Source organism: Phragmites australis, chromosome 21 (genome assembly GCF_958298935.1).
Source record: "Phragmites australis chromosome 21, lpPhrAust1.1, whole genome shotgun sequence".
Taxonomy (NCBI): domain Eukaryota; kingdom Viridiplantae; phylum Streptophyta; class Magnoliopsida; order Poales; family Poaceae; genus Phragmites; species Phragmites australis.
The window spans coordinates 20,100,587-20,123,124 of NC_084941.1; the positions used below are offsets into that span (position 1 = coordinate 20,100,587).

General features: G+C 43.0%; 1 protein-coding gene and 2 long non-coding RNA genes across 3 annotated transcripts; all 3 read left to right on the top strand.

Moving 5' to 3' along the window:
* The first annotated feature begins 1,915 nt into the window (after positions 1-1,915).
* Positions 1,916-3,648, top strand: LOC133902911 (uncharacterized). Its single transcript, XM_062344234.1, has 2 exons — positions 1,916-2,181; positions 2,302-3,648. The coding sequence occupies exons 1-2, from the start codon at positions 1,977-1,979 to the stop codon at positions 3,384-3,386; spliced, it is 1,290 nt and encodes a 429-aa protein (XP_062200218.1). The 5' UTR covers positions 1,916-1,976; the 3' UTR covers positions 3,387-3,648.
* A 16,870-nt stretch (positions 3,649-20,518) lies between these two features.
* LOC133902989 (uncharacterized) lies at positions 20,519-21,337 on the top strand. Its single transcript, XR_009907180.1, has 3 exons — positions 20,519-20,753; positions 20,837-21,010; positions 21,103-21,337. It is a non-coding gene; the product is annotated as an uncharacterized LOC133902989 (long non-coding RNA).
* A 448-nt stretch (positions 21,338-21,785) lies between these two features.
* LOC133903085 (uncharacterized) lies at positions 21,786-22,289 on the top strand. Its single transcript, XR_009907200.1, has 2 exons — positions 21,786-21,915; positions 22,033-22,289. It is a non-coding gene; the product is annotated as an uncharacterized LOC133903085 (long non-coding RNA).
* Positions 22,290-22,538: the final 249 nt, after the last annotated feature.

Here is a 22,538-nt window from a genome sequence, read left to right on the forward strand (position 1 = left end):
TGAATAATTGTATTCACACACAACAAGTTCATTTGAAGATCTATAGCTTTTATGTCTAAAAGTAGGTAATAATATTACAGAAAGCCCTTTCACTGTCGGCTCCAAAATCCCCTTCACTGTCAGTTTTAGAGCCGGCAGTGGGCAACAGGACTATCACTGCCAGCTCGGTGGACCGGCAGTGAAGGGGGTTATCACTGTCGACTGAAGGATTCAGCCGGCAGTGAATCATTGCCGGCTGAATCTTTCGGCCGACAGTGATTTATTGGAATCACTGCCGGCCGAAGGTTTAAGCTCTCCCCTCTCCACGGTCCTCCTCTCTGTCCTCTTTGTACTCTCTCTCTCTCTCTCCTCAATCTCTCCGTCTCTCTCAATACATGCATACAATAATACATATATTTACTGTAAATTAATAATAAAAAGACCTTCATTAATACATAGTAATAACACATATTACAAGTCAGACATCGACAAACACACAATATACAAGTCATCCCCTGAAAAGTCGGTTGAGTTGAGCCAGTCCAGTATCCCTCTACCTCTCCCATGACGAGGACCATGTCCCCGCACTGACGATTGATGGCGTGAGTACGTCCGGGGACGCCGGGGGACTGTGGTGGTGGAGCGGAGGACCCGGCAACGCCTAATCGACCGCAGCGTCGCCTATGCTCCAAGCGCACCGGCTTGTTAAAGATATCGAAGTCTGACGGCTGAACGCCTCTAAATTTTGATTTAGTTTGTACTATCTATATTTATTCAAAGACATCAAAGACATCGAAGAAGATTACTCTCTCAGCAACAAATACTAACTATAGCATGCACCGGATTATCAGCCTTAAGTTCACACAAATGGAATGGCTCCATGGAATAATGGTCAGTCACAAAAATCAAATGCCTCCAACTCCAAGGAAAGGAACATTTATTTGTCATCATATATTTCCAAGAAAATGAGGGGGCGGCTTATCAATATATGCATAAGTCATCCTCTTGTTTTTGCTTCTCGCATCTTCATCCATGTCTGTTCTTGGCTCCTGATTTCTCTGCGATGTGCGAGCGATCCATTAACTGGAGCGAGATTCAGGTGTCGTTGGCTTTAGCGATAGCCCTCCGCCGGCCACCGCGCTTGCCTCGTCACAAAGCGACTCGCCAAACCTCTCAGGCCGTTGTTGGGGGGTAACAACAGATCGGAGGAGAGTATGTACAAAGAAGGTTGTGATTTTTTGGCCGGGAAAGCAAGGTGCAAATTGGTGGTTTGGATCGGACGAGAGGAGGATTTTAGGTGGAGAGGAAAACACATCTTCTGTTTTGCTCTTTCAATCTCAAGAAACATGATTCCGTTTGCCGTTTTTTCTTTTCACGGTTTCTTTGGTACAGGACAGCAACCAAACACCAAAACTTCACATCTGCCTGACCAGGAAAAATTCTTCAGTTTCACAGGCGGCTCACAGGCTTCTATTTTTCCTGGCACAACACCCAGGGTTCAAACCAAACAGGCCCTGAATGTCTCACGGCAAGAAAGGTATCTTACCTTCCAGAAGGCACTGTGATATATATATAGAATCAGGAACGTAACCAGATAGAGATGGATACATAGATTGATGCAGCTCTAGTTCGGCCAAGCACAAAGAATCAAACAACGAATGCATCAGCATTTCATTACTCTGAACAAAAGGGGGCAAATAAAGCAAAAGAAGAAAAATTTGGACCCTGCATGACCCCAACAAAACGAACACCTGGACAATGGAATGTACGTGCTCAACTGCTGGAAGCATCCAATGCTTTACGTACCAAATCGGTTTCCAAGACGGCCTCCCGCTTTATTCGTTCCCAACCCGACCAAGCAAAGGTGATTTTTCTCCCTTACTCCTCTCCCTGCCTACATAAACGCTTCTTCCTTGGAGTAGTCCTCAAACTAGACCAGAATTGAGATGCACTAGAATATATATATATATATCTCTCTCTCTAGCGTACTGGTGTGCATGTCGACGTTGATGGCCTCCTACAGCGCCGCAGTGAGCCGATCGCCCGTTCTGCCGGCCTCGTCTGTCATGCTAGCCCCCGGTTCTTGGAGGCCTGCGGTCGCATTACGACATTCTGCCGCAATCAAGAGCCGCCAGCGGCTCACCATGACCTGTGCGCTCCCGGGCAAAGAGCGGCCGGCTGTATTCAGCATTTCCCCCACCGGTGAGTAGCAGATCCCATTTACTGGATCTCTAAGATCAATGCATGATTGATAATGGTATGTCAAATCACGGGTGTAATGTAATTGGGAAGATGATGCGTACGTGCATACATGCATTGCAGCTCTGCTGTGCCCCGTGCCGCCGCCGGACGGGAAGGAGCGGTGGAACATCAAGGAGGAGACGCACTGCGTCTGGCTGTGGTTCCAGGTGCCCGGGCTGTCCGAGGAGAACATCGAGGTCAAGGCCAGCGACGACATGCTCGAGATCAAGAGTAATGGCGGCGCCAGCAACGCGACCACGGACGCGCATGGCGTCGGCGCGTTTCACATCCGGCTGCTCATGACCAAAGAGTACGACAGCAGCAAAGTGACGGCCGAGCTTAAGGCCGGCATGCTGGAGGTCACCATCGCCAAGCGCCCGGACCGCGACCGCCAGGCCAAGCCTGTCAAGTTGGGACCCCAAGCTCCCAAGAGCCCAGACGCTGGTGGGTTCATGCAGAGCTCAAACGACGAGAAACCCCAAGGCGTAGGAGCCAAACAAGGTGCAGGTGCAGCAAGTGAGAAGGGCTCAGACGCTGCTGGGTACAAAGGGAGCTGGAAAGATGAGAAAGCTCAAGATGGAGGCGCAAAAACAGGTGCAGTTGGAGGTGCACAGAGAGGAGTAAGTTGGAAGGGCCCAGACATTGGTGGGTTCAAGGAGAGCTCGAAAGATGAGAAAGTCCAACACAGAGGTACAAAACAAGGTTTAGGTGTAGAGACAGGAGCAAGTGGGAAGGGTCAAGACATTGGTGGGTCCATGGAGAAAGCCAAAAGCGGAGGCACAAAACAAGGTGCAATTGCAGGAACAGGAGCAAGTGAGAAGGGTCCAGATGTTGGTGGGTACAAGGGGAGCTCGAAAGATGAGAAAACCCAAGCTAGAGGTGCAGATGCAGAGAAAGGAGCAAGTGGGAAGGGCCCAGACACCGTTGGGTCTAAGGAGAGCTCGAAAGACGAGAAAGCCCAAGGTCAAGGTGCAAAACAAGGTGCAGGTGTAAAGACAGGAGCAAGTGGGAAGGGCCCAGACGCTGGACCATCCAATGGGAGCTTAAAAGATGAGAAAGTCCAAGGCGAAGGCGCAAAACAAGGTGCAGGTGCAGAGACAGGAGCAAGTGGGAAGGGCTTAGACACTGGTGGGTCCAAGGGAAACTCGAAAGAGAAGAATGCCTAAGGTGCTGATGCAGGTACAGAGACACGAAGAGGTTGTCCTCGAACTAGTTGAGGATCTCACGATATTTTCTCCTATGCTTTGAAAGCAATAAGGCATGTTTGGAATGCAATAATTTTATAGGTTTACTGTGAAATCTTTACTTATGAAAAACTGAAATTCTTTTAGATCTTCTCGTTCGGCTATATTCGAAGTAAATTCTACAATGTAAAGGGACTCAGATCCAGCCGGCACTTGGCTTGATCCATGCTAGCTATTGGTTCAACTTGTGCGTCACTGTGTCATCTACTTTTTTTTCTTTTGAATCTAGCCGACTTGTCCGCACAACAGCACTGGCACTGCATGTTAATCTACTGTTAAGAATGGAATCTGTTTGTTTTGTGTTTACCTCAATTACATTTACTTAAATAATTTTGAAAGTTGAACATGTTATTTTCCAAAAAAAATTAAGCTTGCTCTTATAATTTATCTACTTTTATGGTGGTGGTGGTCGCTTCTTTATTTTGAAAAATATTAGTTACCCCTGAAATAATGGCATGTATGTTCTAACTATTTAACATCAATAATATGCTACCAAATTTTTTTGCCCATGCATGAATACATATGTTGTTCGTGCATATGATGGCATTTTTTGATATCCAATAAATCTTTTCTCCCTAATCAGAATGTTGTTGTTAAACCATGATCGGATGTTCCACCAAACCATGGTAGAGTTCATGCTTAGACATATGCGTTATGCAACATACACAAAACTGATTTAATCTTCCATCACTTGACAATATCTCATTATAGCTAACTACAATAAACGGAACTCTATGCATAGGTACTAAGAGTAAGCACAAACTCTACCATGCATGGTTCATACGAATCCAACTGATACCAGTTGTAACTACAATAAATGGAATTCTATGCATAAGTACTAAGAGTAGGCATAAACTCTACCATGCATGGTTCATACAAATCCAACTGATACCAGTTGTAACTACAATAAACGCAACTCTATGCATAAGTACTAAGAGTAGGCATAAACTCTATCATGCATGGTTCATACGAATCCAACTGGTACCAGTTGTCCCGTTCAACTAGAAGAGGACTTAGCTCAATAACAATGTATTACTTTTCAAACATGCACCCAACAAATTCCGAAGTCAGCATTTAACAATTCAAAAACTAACTGTCTCCATCTTAAAACAGATTTGTTTTCACTGAAAATTGAAGTGAGTAATAGATCTAAATATAAGTACTAGTATCTAAATTAACTATATTATCCTAACGTAGCATTTAATGAGTTGAATATACGTGCAAAACTAAAATTCTGAAAGGAAATAAATTTAATAAAGGTAAATCCTCACCTGATCTAACAGACTTACTTATATATCCTCAGCAACATCCTTTGTTTCAGAAAGTAATTTTTGATCTTTTGATTGGTATGGTGCTGCGCTAGATCTTTCTTATTCCTGAACATTTTTCAGTCTGTTGGCTCTGTTTCTTCTGAATGTACAGGGTTTGCATAGTTACTAGTTCTAACTCTTCCAATGTGTCCTGTGAACTTATCAGTTCGTTTGAAATGGGAGAGATTTGATACTCGGAGGATATTGGTGTCTGATTGTCCATATCGCAGACTTGGGACTGCCATACATTACTTTGGCTGAGAATTAGGCCATTCGGTTGTATTTAACACATGGATACTTATATATTAGATACAGATTAGCAAGTGCCGCCATATTGATGCTCCTTTATGATCCAGCTAGCATTTTCCTCTTCTTGAATTCTTGTTATTTTTAAGTGAAACTATTGGCATAACTTTGAATATCCCTTTCCTTCTTCCACATCACCACGACCACCGCAACGAACAACGGGTCGTGCTAGGTATGCATCTCTCCATGGTCCTCGTCACAGGTGCTCAGGAGGCTGAAGTTCTTATCAGAAATAGTCTCTCACTATGACAAAAATTGTTTTCACAGTTAGTTGTCAAACTAACTGCAATAATAGAACTGTAAAAATCAACAACTATTGCAGTCGATTATGATAACCACTGTAATAAAGAGGTTGTAATAATCTTTATTATAGTCCGTTAGTTAATGAAACCGACTAAACTAATCAAAGTACCACATCTTTTTTATTGCTGCAGTCAATATATGGACAATACATATACTGAAGATTCTTATTCTTCATATCGTCCATAGCGTCTCTCACAAATTCTTTCACGTCACCGATGTATTCTTGTCTATGTCTAGGGACATCATACATTCATATTCGATCCATCTACGATCAATATGACAAAAATTAACATTACTTAACTAAAGTAATTAACAAAAAATTAATATGGTGAGGTTGGTTAAACCGAGCTGACCAAAATTAATTTAAATTAATCAAATATTGCTACATTCATTAAAAGTGTACATAAACAAATTTCATGATCTAAATATAGCATGTAAATTCATCTTCAAATAAATATAGAGTGAAACCAAGTGGATAAGTGCCTTGGTTTACTTGTGATGAGTCATTGACAATGTTAAATTTAAGTTAGACTTGCTTGACATAAACTTGTTTGTGTGTGATCTTGTTTATGGCTAACCAGAGTTGGAGTTGGAGTTTTTGTCTTGGACGCAGGAAGTTTACACTCACTAGATAGTCCAGTGTGAGGACTTTTGACCTCACCGGATAGTCCGGTGTGTAACAGGTATGAGCATCGAAGCATTACAATGCACATGCAGAAATGAAGGTTCTCACCGAAAGGTCCGGTGTAAGGCACAAAGAGCACTTGACTAATTTTAGCAGAGAAGAAGTTTTCGGTGTCAGGATGAAGATAGTGCACCGGAAGGACCATTCCACAGAGATGTTGCAAAATATGGTCTAGTGAAAATGTAATCACCAGAAGATCTGGTGATGGGCATGACTGAACATCGGAGCATCGTCGGAGCATTTTTTTAGAGGGACTCCAGAGCCAGAGGGAGAGTACACATTGGATGGTCCTGTGCTTGTACTGGTGGGAACGCCAGACCATCCGGTGTTCACATTTTTGTTCCGACTATCTTTTTAATTGGGATTTGATTTGGACTAACTTATGATAAAGTTATATGGATTTGGAGATGCATGTTTGCTTGTCTAATAATGTGCATATGTTGGATGCAACTTGGCGGCTGAAAGGACAATGATGTCGCCTAGAGGGGGGTGAATAGGAGATTTAATAAAACTTTGACCCCTTTTTCTATTTAGCCTAAACTTGCAGTGTTAATAAACTAATAGATTTTTCACAAATGAAAAACCTAAATATGCTAGGCTCAACTAGTGCACAAATCACCCTAAATAAGTTTGATGGTTACAATCCTAGGGTGTGACAAAGATTATTCCAATCTGGCAAGATAACTCTAATATGAAATTCTGAAATGCATAACTCTTGTATTTGGGCTATTTATATTTGTCCAATATAGTTTAAATCTTGCGAGTACCTTTGTACTCATGCTGTTATCTCAGGTTTGTAGGCGAAGAAAGGTTAGCTTTTGGTTACTTCATGTTCGTCGGTGCCAACGGCGGACAATAGTAGTGCCATCTACTCGTGTGGCTAGGTTTGGGTGGAGCCTAAGGGCATATGGCTCCACCAGTCTTTTTTTTTGTTGTTGTTAAGTTTTAATTCTTCCACTGCATAGTTTATCCCTTTTGTTGTAAAATGTGTAAATGGTTGAATGCTTAAGAACTTGTAATACAATGTTAATTACTCACTCTTTCTTAAGCTTTGTTGTGATGTATACGTTGGAAAGGCATATGTTCCGATCTTAGGCACAAAACACATACCGGAACTACCAGGGTGATATTCTAATTAATCGTTGTAGTCGTGATTATACAAATGATCGACTTAATGATTAATTAGAATATTATCTGGACGGTTCCTCATAGTTCCCCCACTGACATTCCCCCACCGGTCGTGATCGAGACCGATCATAGTAACCTCTTTTCTTTTTCTCCCTCATTGTTAGGCTCATAGCAACACTCATTAGGACACAACAATTTAATTGAGTTTATAGTACATTAGGCTCAATTCATATCATCATATCATGTAGGTGTTGAAACCGATCATATGGCTTAAAGAGGTAATCCCTACGATATGTGGTACTATACACCTTTGGTGCAATCCACTCTAGATGGAAGGAATTTTGTGAAGCTATCTATCTCTTTTGACATACGTTGAAGGGGAGAAAGTAGTGGGGATATCACTATTAGGGCATGTGGCAAGGCATCACCGATTTCGTTGCATTCCGAAAAAACCGCCGTTGAATGGTGCCTAAAAGTGCTTGAGGAGCATGGGTTCTTTTTGTTTGACTGCAACTATTTTTGAATAAAAGCGTTTGAAGAGGTCGAAGAGGATTTGGCTTCGATCAGTGAGAGGCTTGCTCAGTTCCATGAATATAATATGGTACAGTAATATGTAAGATATACATGACTGTTAGCGTGTATTATTTTTATAATTTTATTTTCTTTGCTTGTAGGATGTTTTTGGTGACACCTTTGCGGCAATTAACTCTCATGCTATCTTAGATCAAGCCATGGAGAATCTTGGGTTAAGCTTTTATGGTCCCGGAGTAGACTTCACTACTGAAGGCAACTTTCAGGTTGATAAAATGTTTCATTTAAGTGTAAATGAATCAGCTAATAAGACCTTGTTTACTGTCTATGGTAAAGCATCGGGTCGTCTATGCCAAGCGAAAGAGAATGCACTAATTCATGCACTAATGTATATCGATGAAGTACTATGATACAATATTGTAGATTTCAACTATGTTAAATGTCAAAGGTTATGTGCTCCAGCAAATACTCAAGTGTAATAATGTATGGATATTTGCATAACTAGTATGCATAACTATATTGTATGACTGACTTGAGTTAAATTCTAGTTTCTGGATATATATCTGTGTTCTTGAATGTGAAGACTGCTGTCAAATCTTGACATTGCTTTAGGATGTCGTTCATCAAAGTTCAATTATGTTCTGTTGAATGAGATGTTGAAGTACTCTCTGTTTGCATGCATGTACTTCTCTTGTTTGTAGAAGTCGATCTCTGCATGTGTGATTAGTGACGGGTATCCTTATCACCCATTATTAATGTTAAATAATTAGTGACTAGTGTCCTTATAACCTATCACTAATGTTAAGTCATTAGTAACGGGTGTCCTTATAACCTGTCACTAAATGTAGCCTTTGCGGCTCCCTACCGGGGTCACTCATTAGTGATGGGTTGTTACGAGACCAGTCACTACAGAACAACATATAACTGTCGGCTCCAAAACTCCATTCACTACCGGTTTTGGAGTTGGCAATGGGTAACAGGCAGTGATAGACTATCACTGCCGGTTTGGGGATTGGCAGAGAAGGTGTTATCACTACTGGCTGAAAGCTCGGCTGAAAGCTTTAGCTAGCAGTGTTTTGCCTCTCCCCCTCCCTATGCTCCCTCTCTATGTCCTCTCTCTATCTCCTCGATCTCTCCGTTTCTCTCCCTATACATGCATACAATGAGACATATATTTAATGTAAATCAATAATAAAGGCACCTTCATTAATACATAGTAATTGATTTCATATTCGAGTGAACACATATTACAAGTCATAGGTATCGACAAACACACACATATACATAATAGTTTTCACAGGCCACCTCCCGAAAAGTCGATCGAGTTGAGCCAGTCCAGGATCCCTCTACTTCTCCCGTGATGAGAACCACGTCTCCGCATAGATGGCTGATGGCATGTGTACATTCGGGGACGCTGGGGGACCGATGGTGGTGGTGCAGAGGACCCGGCCACGCCTGATTGACTGTAGCATCACCTACGCTTCAGGCTCGCTATCATGTCAAAGACATCGAAGTCCAACACCTAAACGCCACTATGGCTTGAGCTTTTGGCCTCCTCCACAGCGCACTGATGGGCCACCATCTCGTGCTTATCCACATGGCACTGACGGGCCACCCTCTCATCCTCCTCCTCCTGGGCACACTTACAGGACGCTACTTCTTGCTCCTCTGCAGCGTACAACTGACGGGCCACCCTCTCATTCTTCTCCTCCTGTGCACGCTTATGGACCACTACTTCTAGCTCCTCCTTCGTATCATCATTGGAAGGCCATTCTGTCGAAGAGTTACCGACGGTAGCAGGTCGAAGACCACAATAGGATCCTCCGGACTAAGTGCACTGACATGCATACAATGAGACACATATTTAATGTAAACCAATAATAAATACACCTTCATTAATACATAGTAATTCATGTCCTTTATTAATACATAGTAATTAATATCATTTATTAAAATGGTGTTATTTGGCGATATATAAGTCGTCTAACCCCTTGGTAGCTTTCCTCCTTGTCGCATACTCTCTACTAAAAGGTACAGAATCATTTGAAGATCTCTCACGTGTCGACGGCATGATCAGTTCATGAAACCCGCCGGCTGGGTTGATAACATGTTCCATTAAGAACCCGTCGACCTGTTCTCAAATGGCATGTATTTCTGCTGGTTGTAACGCACCTGTGCATTGTTTGGAGCACTGTGTTTGAAGAATAAAAAAAAATTAGTCCTTCAACATGTATAGAAATTGAAAAGAAGGCATCGATATGTAATTTCATACCTCAAGATCATTGAACATGACAGTGTCTCCGTTAGGGCTGAATCTGTGAATGAAAGTAAGAACATTGAACCCACAGAGATTGTCACCGGGTAGCTGCCTCATACACTTCAAAGAGGAAAGGATTCATCAGTGGAATGAATTGAACCTTTTTATTTAGTAGGAAATGCAAGTCATGAATATTCCCTGAGTACCGAAAAGTCAGTTTTTACATCATACTGCTTCCTGTATGGACGGTACATAACACTCTTTTTTGCAATATCTTGTATACATCCTGTACGTGAATATAAATACCAATTAAACTTAAATGCAATTGATGTGAAGATTAAATGATCGACTTTACCTATTTATCATGTCAATGAGGTATTGGTAAGTCATCTTATCTCTCTTTTTTGAGTCCAGACAATGATCTTGCTCAAGTTTGGGTGGATGACAAGGAGAATTTAATGAAAAATGCAGGAATATATCACCATCGTAAATTAGTACTAAAATCAAGTTGCCCATAAAATGAGAACACCCTAGCATGCAAACACAGTGCATGCTAGTCAAGTTGAACATAAGTAAACTTCTGCAACATCACATCAATGCAATTCAAGAATAACTTATTGGGTTCATCAATAATGAAGTGATAAGTCCAAAAGGTGAGTTTTATGAGCTGACATATAGAGCGCAACCTTCAATAAGCACCCAGGACTTGTTGAGTTCGACATCTTCGGGTAGCAAGAGAGCTTGAATTGCTTATCTTGAACTTGATGTAAAACTGTTGTGAATGACATGTGAATTGTATATGTATATGTGATTTGTGAATGATATGTGTAGAGCTAGAAATATCTTTGATGAATTGTGTATGTATCTATGCTTGTATATGTGTTGTTTTCTGAATATATAATGTGTGTTGTTGTCGATAATAGCTAGATTTTGGAGGGAGGATTATCATTGCTGGTTTATTACATGAATCAGGAGTGATAATTGAGTTATCACTGTCGGTTCATATGAACCGATAGTGATATGTACTATCACTGCCGCTTAATCCACTCTTTGTTCAAAAATTGGCAGTAAAGTAGTTTTTGAATCGGCAGTGACGAGGAATCCTGTAGTAGTGAATATTGTATTGGAAGCACATTTTTGACTTAAAAAACTTGTGTCGGACTCGTTTGATCTAAATATCAATAAAATTTTGTGGGTTAACGTAGCAGAACCTTTTTTTTTTGCTTCATCGTGAACGCTAGCCCATTTGTATTTCCCACATGTGATCATAGGATCCGCAGGCTAGTCATCTTGTTCACAACAGATTGATTAATTCATGTGTTGCTCGCTAACTGCATCAAGTTGTGTATAACCAAAGCAGAAAGTCAACTAGTGCCATTTAGAAAATAACCATGCATTTTGCATCGCCAGCTGGGTGCAACTGCGGTTGTAGGAAAACACAGAGGACGCACCACACTACCACTTGTGATTAATGTCAGTGCTTTAGAAAACCAGACACAGAAGAGGTGGTGCAGCTTGGTCACCGAGGTGGCACAGCATGTTTGAAATTCATTCCTTGGCCCCAAGTCAAATACAAGGCATACATATCTTGAGCAACAATCAATCCTTACTAAAGACAATATGATTAAGAGGAGATGAGTTGGTGATGGCACTTATGTAGACATCTTTTGTTTCTATGTCCTATTGCTAAAGCTGTATTGGTGTCTATCTGGATTGGTGCAGGAACCATTAATTCCCAGCTCTATATCTCAATACCATACTTGGATTGAGTACCATGTGAAAATTGATAGTTCTTTCTATGCTATAGGTTTGGCTGCTGTTTGGTGGGCTTGGTGTCACTACCGGATTTCGAGACTTTACCGTGTGCCTAGGGCACACGGCAAAGGCCTAAAAACACTCGGCAACGTATTTGCCGAGTGTAACACTCGGCAAAGCACTGTCGGCATACACAGTGCCAGCAAACAGATGTTTACCGAGTGTTTTATATCGCGCACTCGGCAAACATATTTGCCGAGAGCCAAATACGACACTCGGAAAAAAAAAGCGACCTAACGGCGGCAGGGCTTTAACGGTCTCTTTGCCGAGTGTCTAAGGGATACACTCGGCAAAAAGAGGACACGTGGCGCTCGCACATCATCCCTTTTTTTGGGCAGTTTGCCGACTTTACCAAGTGTCCGTCGAATACACTCGGCAAATCACGGCACGTTTGCCGAGTGTATTGGAGGGCACTCGACAAAGTGAGCATAGAATAGCGCCCAGATATCACATTTTGGCGACACGTGGCACTCTTTGCCGAGTGTATTGGAGCACACTCGGCAAACTGGCATCCAAAATGCCAGATTGAACAGCCTTGCGACACGTGTCCGGTTTGCCGAGTGTAACACTCGGCAAACTGTTATTTACCAGATCGACAATTGATCCATACCAGATTCAAAACTGTCGCTGCAATTCAAAACAATTTATATATATTTCACAGATTACCACCTTCACATAAACATCACATATTACATAAACATCACATAAACATCGCATATTACACAAACATCACATAAACCGTCGCATAAACATCACATATGCCACAAACAGCGCATAAACTATCGCAAGTGACACAAACATGACAAATTGTCGTGACAAGATAGCAAAACATAGTCCAAACAAAAAGAAAATGTAGCAGGCCGTAACAGACTCAACACTTGATTACCACCTTAACCTGCATCAATTAAGGAGCAGAAACGCTAATTAAGAAGTATGCATTTGAAAGTAAACAGAAATGGTAAGTATGGATATGGGGTTACAAAAGTAAGTTTTCAAAGTGAGAAGAACAAACCAAAGTGAGGTGGAGTACCAAAGTGCGAACCTCCAGCTCCAGGCGTATTCGATCCCTCTGATGGATACTGCACAAAGGAGGAGATAGTTAGCACAACACTCTATGGTTGTAGGAATGGCAATAATGGTGATTACAAGGTTATAAACTAACTCACAGGAGTGTGTGGAGCCTGTGGAGCAAGTGGACGAGAAGGGGTTGGCATCGGTGGCGGAGTTTGGCCCATTGCAGCATAAAGGTTTAGCTCTTTGGCAGAATGTGACCTTCCGGGAGAAGGCTACCAACAACTGTCAGCATTGCATCGAAGGTTTCTCGGCTGCAGCTAAACTGGGACTTGATAGCCATTAGGCGTCCGATGGCATCCAGTTGAGAAACCTTGGAATGCCCGTGAAGGGGTTGCTGCGCCGTAGACAACATATCATAAAAGGCCTTTGCGGTTGACTCCGGCACTTCCTCCATACGTGCTTCATTAAAATGTGTGTCATGAAAGTCATCTAGCATGTCTCCGACCCCGACATCATAGTCGTTGGTGCGTTGATGCACCACCTCCTCTCTGGCACGTTCGGACTCACCATGGTAGGTCCACCGGGTATAGTGTGGTATAAACCCATTCTTACAAAGGTGTTGACCCATGACCTCCTTTGTTTGTTGATGCGTGTTTGCACAAATACTGCAGGGGCACCAAGTTCCACGAGGTCCCTTAGGCCTAGCAAATGCTAATTCCAAGAATGCATCGGTCTTCTGGATCCATTCATCGGTCAAAAAACCCTGACTAGAGCGGCCAGTGTACATCCACTCACGATCATCCATCCTCTAACATATTGGGAAACATACACATATAATATTTTTTATTCAGCAAGTAATATAAAAATCAATTTCATCTACCTATACAATTAATTATTTCCATCAAATATTTGTGTTTTACCATAAGAGAGAATCGGCATGCATCAAACTATCTAATAGGTAAAGATAGGTCCTAATCCCACCCGACGATGTGTAGATTGGGCCGTTTCCATGCTCTACTCCGATCCGAGACAGAATTTCGGCAGCACCTCCCCGCTGTTCTCCAAATACACGTCTCGGCAACAAGCCAAGAGAATGTGTATCCGGAGAACAACGAGGAGACGCTGCCGAAACTCTGTCTCGGATCGGAGTAGAGCATTAAAACGAACCCAATCTACACATCCTCGGGCTGTCCAAAAAATGTGGACAATTCGAAACAGTTACGGTTATAGATATGCAAAGACTTGCATATTTATAACCATAACTCATTCAAACGGGAGACGCATAGGTTATGCGACATGCACATCCTAAAGTCTAAATTAGCCAAAATTCAAAATTTCGGCGGCACCTCCTTTGTAATAAATAGCAAAACTGGCATAACAACACAGGCATAACAATACAACAACACAGGCATGACAAATATGGATGATACAACCATCTAAAGACTAATTAGAGGACAACCCAGACTGAAATATGAATCAACTTTCATAACCCATTCCCCGGATAGTATTGCGACGAGGACTCCATATGATCTACTTCATGTGCTACCAGCAACACATGCTCACAATAACATGAGTCACATATGAAGTCCTCATGGCAATACTGTCCGGAGGAGGGGGTGGCCGGAGGAGGGAGGAGCACATGGCTTCAACGGCGCATGGCGTGTGGCGGTACCTTGTACCCCGGGCGTCGGAGGGGGGCGGCGCGGGGCGGCGCTGGCCGGCGCGGGGCGGCGTCGGAGCGGGCCGGCACGGGGCGAGGCGGCGTCGGGCAGCGTGGGGCAGCATCGGAGAAGGGCGGCGTGGGGCGAGGCGGCGTCAGGCGGCGCGGGGCGGCGTCTGGATCCGGGCGGCGCTGGGCGGGGCGGCGGCGACGGAGGGGGAGTTGGGAGGAGGGGGAGAGGGGCGCTGGCGGCGGTGACGGAGGTGGGGCGCGGGAGGCGACGGCGGCAGCCGAGGAGAAGGCAGGAGGGGAGAGGCGCGCGGGATAGTTTTAGATCTGTCCCCGCGCGCCCTATATTCGGTAAATTGTCGAGTGTCGTTTTTTGCCGAGTTTCAAATCTAGAACACTCGGCAAAGCCCAGGTTTGCCGAGTGTGAAAGCAAGAACACTCGGCAAAGCACTTTTTTGCTGAGTGTGAAATCAAGAACACTCGGCAAACACCTGAATTTTTTTTTTGGCTACAAATGCACTTAATGAATTAAAAATAGCAAATGGACCCAGAAAAATGCCAAATTTTAACATCGAATATGCTATGTTGTATGTTGAGTGTAGAAAAAGTTTCAAGGTCAAACGACGATTCAAACGTCACTTCGGCTTCAAACCTGATCCGTTCCTTCTCGAAACCACGATTCTTCCTCGGAGATGCTTCGGTTTCTAAGCATCGTACGTGACAACTTTTGTGAAACCTTCTCAATTTTTTATCTCAGCCTCTACGTATCATATCATGACACTATGGCAAGTCTCATGTTTTTCAGACTTCGTTTGTTTTTTTTAGAATTAAAAAACCAATAAGCTACATGTTGCTGGTTGAGTGTTGCCGCCCAGATGTTTCAAATTTCTTTTTATTTCTTGGGTAAGGCCTAAAAATAGACTTAACAACATGAATATGATTTTTCTACCCATTTTTATTCATTATTTCATGTACTTGCAGATCAAATTTGACTTATATCCATTAAAAGCCTAGAAATGCACTTAATGAATTAGAAATAGCAAACGGACCCAGAAAAATGTCAAATTTTAACATCGAATATGCTATGTTGTATGTTGAGTGTAGAAAAAGTTTCAAGGTCAAACAACGATTCAAACGTCACTTCAGGTTCAAATCTGATCCGTTCCCTCTCGAAACCACGATTCTTCCTCGGAGATGCTTCGGTTTCTAAGCATTGTAAGTGACAAGTTTTGCGAAACCTTCTCAATTTTTTATCACAGCCTCAACATATCATATCATGACACTATAGCAAGTCTCATGTTTTTCTGACTTCGTTTGCTTTTTTTAGAATTAAAAAACCAATAAGCTACATGTTGCTGGTCGAGTGTTGCCGCCCAGATGTCTCAAATTTCTTTTCATTTCTTGGGTAAGGCCTAAAAATAGACTCAACAACATGAATATGATTTTTCTACCCATTTTTGTTCATTATTTCATGTACTTGCAGATCAAATTTGACTTATATCCATTAAAAGCCTAGAAATGCACTTAATGAATTAGAAATAGCAAACGGACCCAGAAAAATACCAAATTTTAACATCGAATATGCTATGTTGTATGTTGAGTGTAGAAAAAGTTTCAATGTCAAACAACGATTCAAACGTCACTTCAGGTTCAAACCTGATCTGTTCCCTCTCTAAACCATAATTCTTCATCGGAGATGCTTCGGTTTCTAAGCATCGTAAGTGACAAGTTTTGCGAAACCTTCTAAATTTTTTATCACAGCCTCAACGTATCATATCATGACACTATAGCAAGTCTCATGTTTTTCTGACTTCGTTTGCTTTTTTTAGAATTAAAAAACCAATAAGCTACATGTTGCTGGTCGAGTGTTGCCGCCCAGATGTTTCAAATTTCTTTTCATTTCTTGGGTAAGGCCTAAAAATAGACTCAACAACATGAATATGATTTTTCTACCCATTTTTGTTCATTATTTCATGTACTTGCAGATCAAATTTGACTTATATCCATTAAAAGCCTAGAAATGCACTTAATGAATTAGAAATAGCAAACGGACCCAGAAAAATGCCAACTTTTAACATCGAATATGCTATGTTGTATGTTGAGTGTAGAAAAAGTTTCAAGGTCAAACGACGATTCAAACGTCACTTCAGGTTCAAACCTGATCTGTTCCCTCTCTAAACCACAATTCTTCCTTGGAGATGCTTCGGTTTCTAAGCATCGTAAGTGACAAGTTTTGCGAAACCTTCTAAATTTTTTATCACAGCCTCAACGTATCATATCATGACACTATAGCAAGTCTCATATTTTTCTGACTTCGTTTGCTTTTTTTAGAATTAAAAAACCAATAAGCTACATGTTGCTGGTCGAGTGTTGCCGCCCAGATGTTTCAAATTTCTTTTCATTTCTTGGGTAAGGCCTAAAAATAGACTCAACAACATGAATATGATTTTTCTACCCATTTTTGTTCATTATTTCATGTACTTGCAGATCAAATTTGACTTATATCCATTAAAAGCCAAGAAATGCACTTAATGAATTAAAAATAGCAAACGGACCCAGAAAAATGCCAAAGTTTAACATGGAATATGCTATATTGTATGTTGAGTGTAGAAAAAGTTTCAAGGTCAAACGATGATTCAACCATCACTTCGTTTTCAAACCTGATCTGTTCACTCTCTAAACCACGATTCTTTCACGGAGATGCTTCGGTTTCTAAGCATCGTACGTGACAGCTTTTGCGAAACCTTCTCAAATTTTTACCACAGCCTCTACGTATCATATCATGACACCATGGCAAGTCTCATATTTTTCTACCCATTTTTGTTTGTTATTTTATGTACTTGCAGATCAAATTTGACTTATATCCATCAAATAATTTCTTATGAAAAAGAGTTGTCCATAAAGTTAGATTTCGATGGAGCATAGCAAACATGTTATCCATCCAAGAATCGCCAAATGAAGTTGCTTTTTTGTTCCACCACTTCTCACTATGCTACCAGCTACCTTCTCTGATGCACTTAACGATGAACCAAGCAAAACCCATAGATCAGAAGGGCAGCTTGGTGTGTCAAGCTGATCTGCTTTTGCTTCTTCCACTTGGCAAGCATTGAAAATTCCTTCTTTGTCTGGATGACAGCTGGAATGATAGTATATAGCAGAGAAATTCCTTTTTTAAGGCAAGGAAGAAGAATTGTCATTCTCCTTCAGAGCACAACTGATTCCAAGGGCCGCTCCCAGGAGTCCACATCTGCTGCATCTCAATCTTGAAGCACGACGGAATTCTAACTCCAAGTTCATAACAATATCATCCTTAAACCATACTGTAGTAGTACCGGAATCGATGTGTGACGGCCTTTGGTTGGTTGTTATTACGAGAAAGAAAAGAGAACAAAAGGAAACCAAAAAGAAAAGAAAGAAAAAAAATCTTTTGCCGAGTGCTTCATATCGGGCACTCGGCAAACATTTATGTTTGCCGAGTGTCCGTTAGACGACACTCGGCAAAGGGGCGACTCGCCGTCAGCCGCCGAACGGAGGGACACGTGGCGCATTGTTTGCCGAGTGCCCGAATTCGCCGAGTGTTTTTTCTCTATTTTGCCGAGTGCTGTTGTTTGCCGAGTGTTTGTTGAGGTATTTACCGAGTGCTTAATTGTTTGCCGAGTGCGTTAGTCGAGCACTCGGCGTAGGTGGTTGTTTGCCGAGTGCCCGATATAATGCACTCGGCATACACGTAGGCACTCGGCATACACATCGTTTCCGGTAGTGGTGGGCTATCTGGAAAGTCAGAAATAAAGCTTGTTTTGATAAAAAGTTGATTCGGTATTTTAGTGAAATTATTTTTTATTTTTGCTCTTCACTAACTCTCTGAGCAGATTTTCTCAAAGATATGAATAAGTAGGAGTTGATCCGTGGCGTCCAAAGCTTGCTGCAATCAATGTCTCAAGTGTTGGCCCAGCTCCCGGGCGAAGAATAAACGGACAATGAACAAGAATCTGAGGAAGCTGACAACTAACATGCTGTGTTCTTAAAGCAAGCTATCTACTACTATATCCCTGGTGTCTAAACTTTTGTATATATGGTTGTATTTTGCTGGTCCTGCATATCTACTTCTGAAGTTGCAAAACCTCGTACCGGTGGTTAATTTCAGTTAGTATCTTAATGGAAATAGGCACTACCGGAAACGATGTGTATGCCGAGTGCCTACGTATATGCCGAGTGCATTATATCGGGCACTCGGCAAACAACCACCTACGCCGAGTGCCCGACTAAAGCACTCGGCAAACAACTAAGCACTCGGTAAATACCTCAAAAAACACTCGGCAAACAATAGCACTCGGCAAAATAGAGAAAAAACACTCGGCGAATTCGGGCACTCGGCAAACAACGCGCCACGTGTCCCTTTGTTTGGCGGCTGACGGCGAGTCGCCCTTTTGCCGAGTGTCGTCTAACGGACACCGAGTGCCCGATATTAAGCACACAGCAAGCCACGAGCAGAGTCGGCCCAATTGTAGAACAACAAATACCGGAGTTTTTACTCCAGGCTTAGATGGGGCTGAGTACTACGGAAGAATTGAAGAAATATACGAACTGAATTTTGATGGGAGCAAACCTTTGAATCCCGTCATATTCAAATGCCATTGGTTCGATCCAGAAGTAGTGAGACGGACCCCTAATCTTGGGCTAGTCGAAATTCAACAATCAACCGTCTTACCAGGAGACGATGTCTATATTGTGGCTCAACAGGCCACACAAGTTTATTATCTCTCGTACCCGTGCAAAACCGTTGAGCGTCTTAAGGGTTGGGATGTTGTGTACAAGGTACTGCCAAACGGTAAACTACCAGTCCCAAACAATGAAGATTACAACATAGACCCCAACACATATGATGGAGAATTCTTTCAAGAAGATGGGCTCGCAGGGAATTTTGAGATCGACTTGACGGAAGCTCAGGGCATGGAAGTAGACAATGAAACTGGTGCTGACGAGGACGAAGAAGACGAGGTTCAGAATGCGAGGGACTTGGAATTACTTGAGCGGTTACATTTAGGCAATGACAGTGATGACGCCACTCCTCCTCCCGAGCATCAGGATGATTATTTCAACACGCGTGATAGTGATGATGAGACTTATGATCCAGCTGATCCCGATGATGATGATTATTTCTAATAACTGTATGTTTATTTCTAATAACTGTATGATTTATTCTTTCTCATAGCATGTTTTTTTTAGTATGCTTCATTTATTTACATCAAGTTGTAACATCCGTACTAATTGGTTTACTCGTTCTCATAGCATGGTGGGCGGTATGAGGAAGTTAACGTCGCTATACAAAAAGGCGACGGGGAAAGCCACGGATGCAGGTGACGGGTCCGGAAAGAGACCCCGGGGAAGACCTCAAGGAAGGCCGAGAGGCGGAAGCAGGGGTGGAGGAGGTGCTTCTATACATGCTGTTGAGGAGGAGACTGAGTCGCCTCTAGGTGCGGCTGAGTCTGAGTCTAACTCGCCTATACCTACGACTGCGACTCAGTCTGGGGATGAGGAGGAGCAGGTAGAGGAGGAGCAAGTTGACCAGGGGGTAGCTCTAGCTCTACTTCTTCTCGTGTGTGGCTATGTGGTCCTTCTAGCCTCCCGAGGCGACCGGTGCCAATGGCTAGACGCCCGCTCATTCGACCAGATGGAGAGAAGTAAATGGCTCTCTCTACTCTCACTATTTTTTTGCCTTTGTATCTTCAATATTTCAACACATACTAATAAATTGCCTTTACACTTGTGCAAGAACTGGCTGAGGGTTGGAGAGGGTGACCACTCACGCCATGTAAACGGCATCCTTGGACTTTTGATCAAGGAGAAGTTCCCTGGCATGGTTACTTTGGGCGGAGTAACCGAGTCGGCATACACATGGGCCCACTATGCAGCCGCGCCAGACGCCCGTGACCGGGAGGGAAGGGTGTTTCCCAATAGAGCTGAGCGGGTGAAGGCCGAGCTGTGGGTAAGTTTCGTTCGCACTACATTAGTCAATACTAATCGCATGGAAATTATTTAACTAATGACTGGATCCGTCGCGTCTATATGCAGGATTTTTTTAGATGCGAGCCGGGCTTGGAGGCTAGGGCAGCTGCTGTCGTCGACAAAGCTACCAAGAAGCTTGTTAAGGATATGCACTATGAGGCGCGCATCCAGGCCGTGATCAAATTTCACGCGGAACACCTTGGAGCGAAGGTGACAAAAAAAAGACGCTAGGACCATATCTCTGACCCGGGAGCAGTACCTGCAGGTAAAGTACATTAAAGCTTATTATTCCTTAGATTACTAACACTTAATTTCTTCTTCTTATATATCATGTACTTGATTATTTAGGTGCCTCCGGGGTGGTGCGCCGGAGACCTTTCGTGCTGGACGGTGATCGTGGACAAGTGGTGCGCTCCCGAGTGGGAGGAGAGTCACAATGCTTGCCGGGAAAGGCGATTGTTGATGCCTGGCGCGCCACACCATCAAGGCAACCTCAGCCTGACTGGTTTCGCGGCTAGATGGGTATGCAATAGCATCTGTTGTTCCCAAGCTCAGTTCTCCTTAATTTCTATGCGGGCGTCCCCTTTATGAATGTTATTGCTTTTCTGTTGCAGTCGGCAAAAAATGATGATCAGCCTCTCTCCCAGTTCAAGGCTTATGCTTTGGCCCATAAGTCAAAGGCGATGCACGGGGTTGCTTCTGACCCGAATGACCCGGCCTCAGCGTACACCAACGAGAACGTCAAGGCTCGTCTGGATGGATACACATCGATGGCAAAGGAGGTCCACGGCCCAGACTTTGATCCGAGCGAGCATGATCTTGATGGGGAAGTGGTTATGAGGGCGGGAGGAGGCAAGAAACATGGCCAGTTCTGGATTGGCGACGGCACATTCGATACGGCCACCACTCCCTCTCTCTCTCTCTCAGCTTAGAGCTCAGAGCACGAGCTCAGGTCCGGGTATACGCCCTCGCCCAGAGCCTACACGGATTGCGATGAACAAAATCCAGGTTAGTTCTGTTTCATTCATCCTCCACGATCTTTACATGCTTTGCATTGGAACGATGATGAGATTGCGATGACATACTGTAGGCCCAGCTGGATGAAGAAAGGAGGCTTCGGCACGAATTAGAGAGATCGTTCGAGGAGAGGATGGCGGCAGAACGATCCCAGTGGTATGCGATGATGACGCCCCTTTATGCTGCAATGGGCCAAACTCCGCCACCGATGCCAACCCCTTCTCGTCCACTTGCTCCACAGGCTCCACACATTCCTGTGAGTTAGTTTATAACCTTGTAATCACCATTATTGCCATTCCTACAACCATAGAGTGTTGTGCTAACTATCTCCTCCTTTGTGCAGTATCCATCAGAGGGATCGAATACGCCTGGAGCTGGAGGTTCGCACTTTGGTACTCCACCTCACTTTGGTTTGTTCTTCTCACTTTGAAAACTTACTTTTGTAACCCCATATCCATACTTAGCATTTTTGTTTACTTTCAAATGCATACTTCTTACTTAGTGTTTCTGCTCCTTGATTGATGCAGGTTAAGGTGGTAATCAAGTGTGGAGTCCGTTACGGCCTGCAACATTTTCTTTTTGTTTGGACTATGTTTTGCTATCTTGTCACGACAATTTGTCATGTTTGTGTCACTTGCGATGTTTATGCGACGGTTTATGTGATGTTTGTGGCATATGTGATGCGACGGTTTATGTGATGTTTGTGTAATATGCGATGTTTATGTGAAGGTGGTAATCTGTGAAATATGTATAAATTATTTTGAATTGCAGCGACAGTTTTGAATCTGGTATGGATCAATTGTCGATCTGGTAAATAACAGTTTGCCGAGTGTTACACTTGGCAAACAAGGCTATGCCGAGTGTTACACTCGGCAAACCGGACACGTGTCGCAAGGCTGTTCAATCTGGTATTTTGGATGCCAGTTTGCCGAGTGTGCTCCAATACACTCGGCAAAGAGTGGCATGTGTCGCCAAATTGTGCTATTTGGGCGCTATTCTGTGCTTACTTTGGGCGTTATTCTGTGCTCACTTT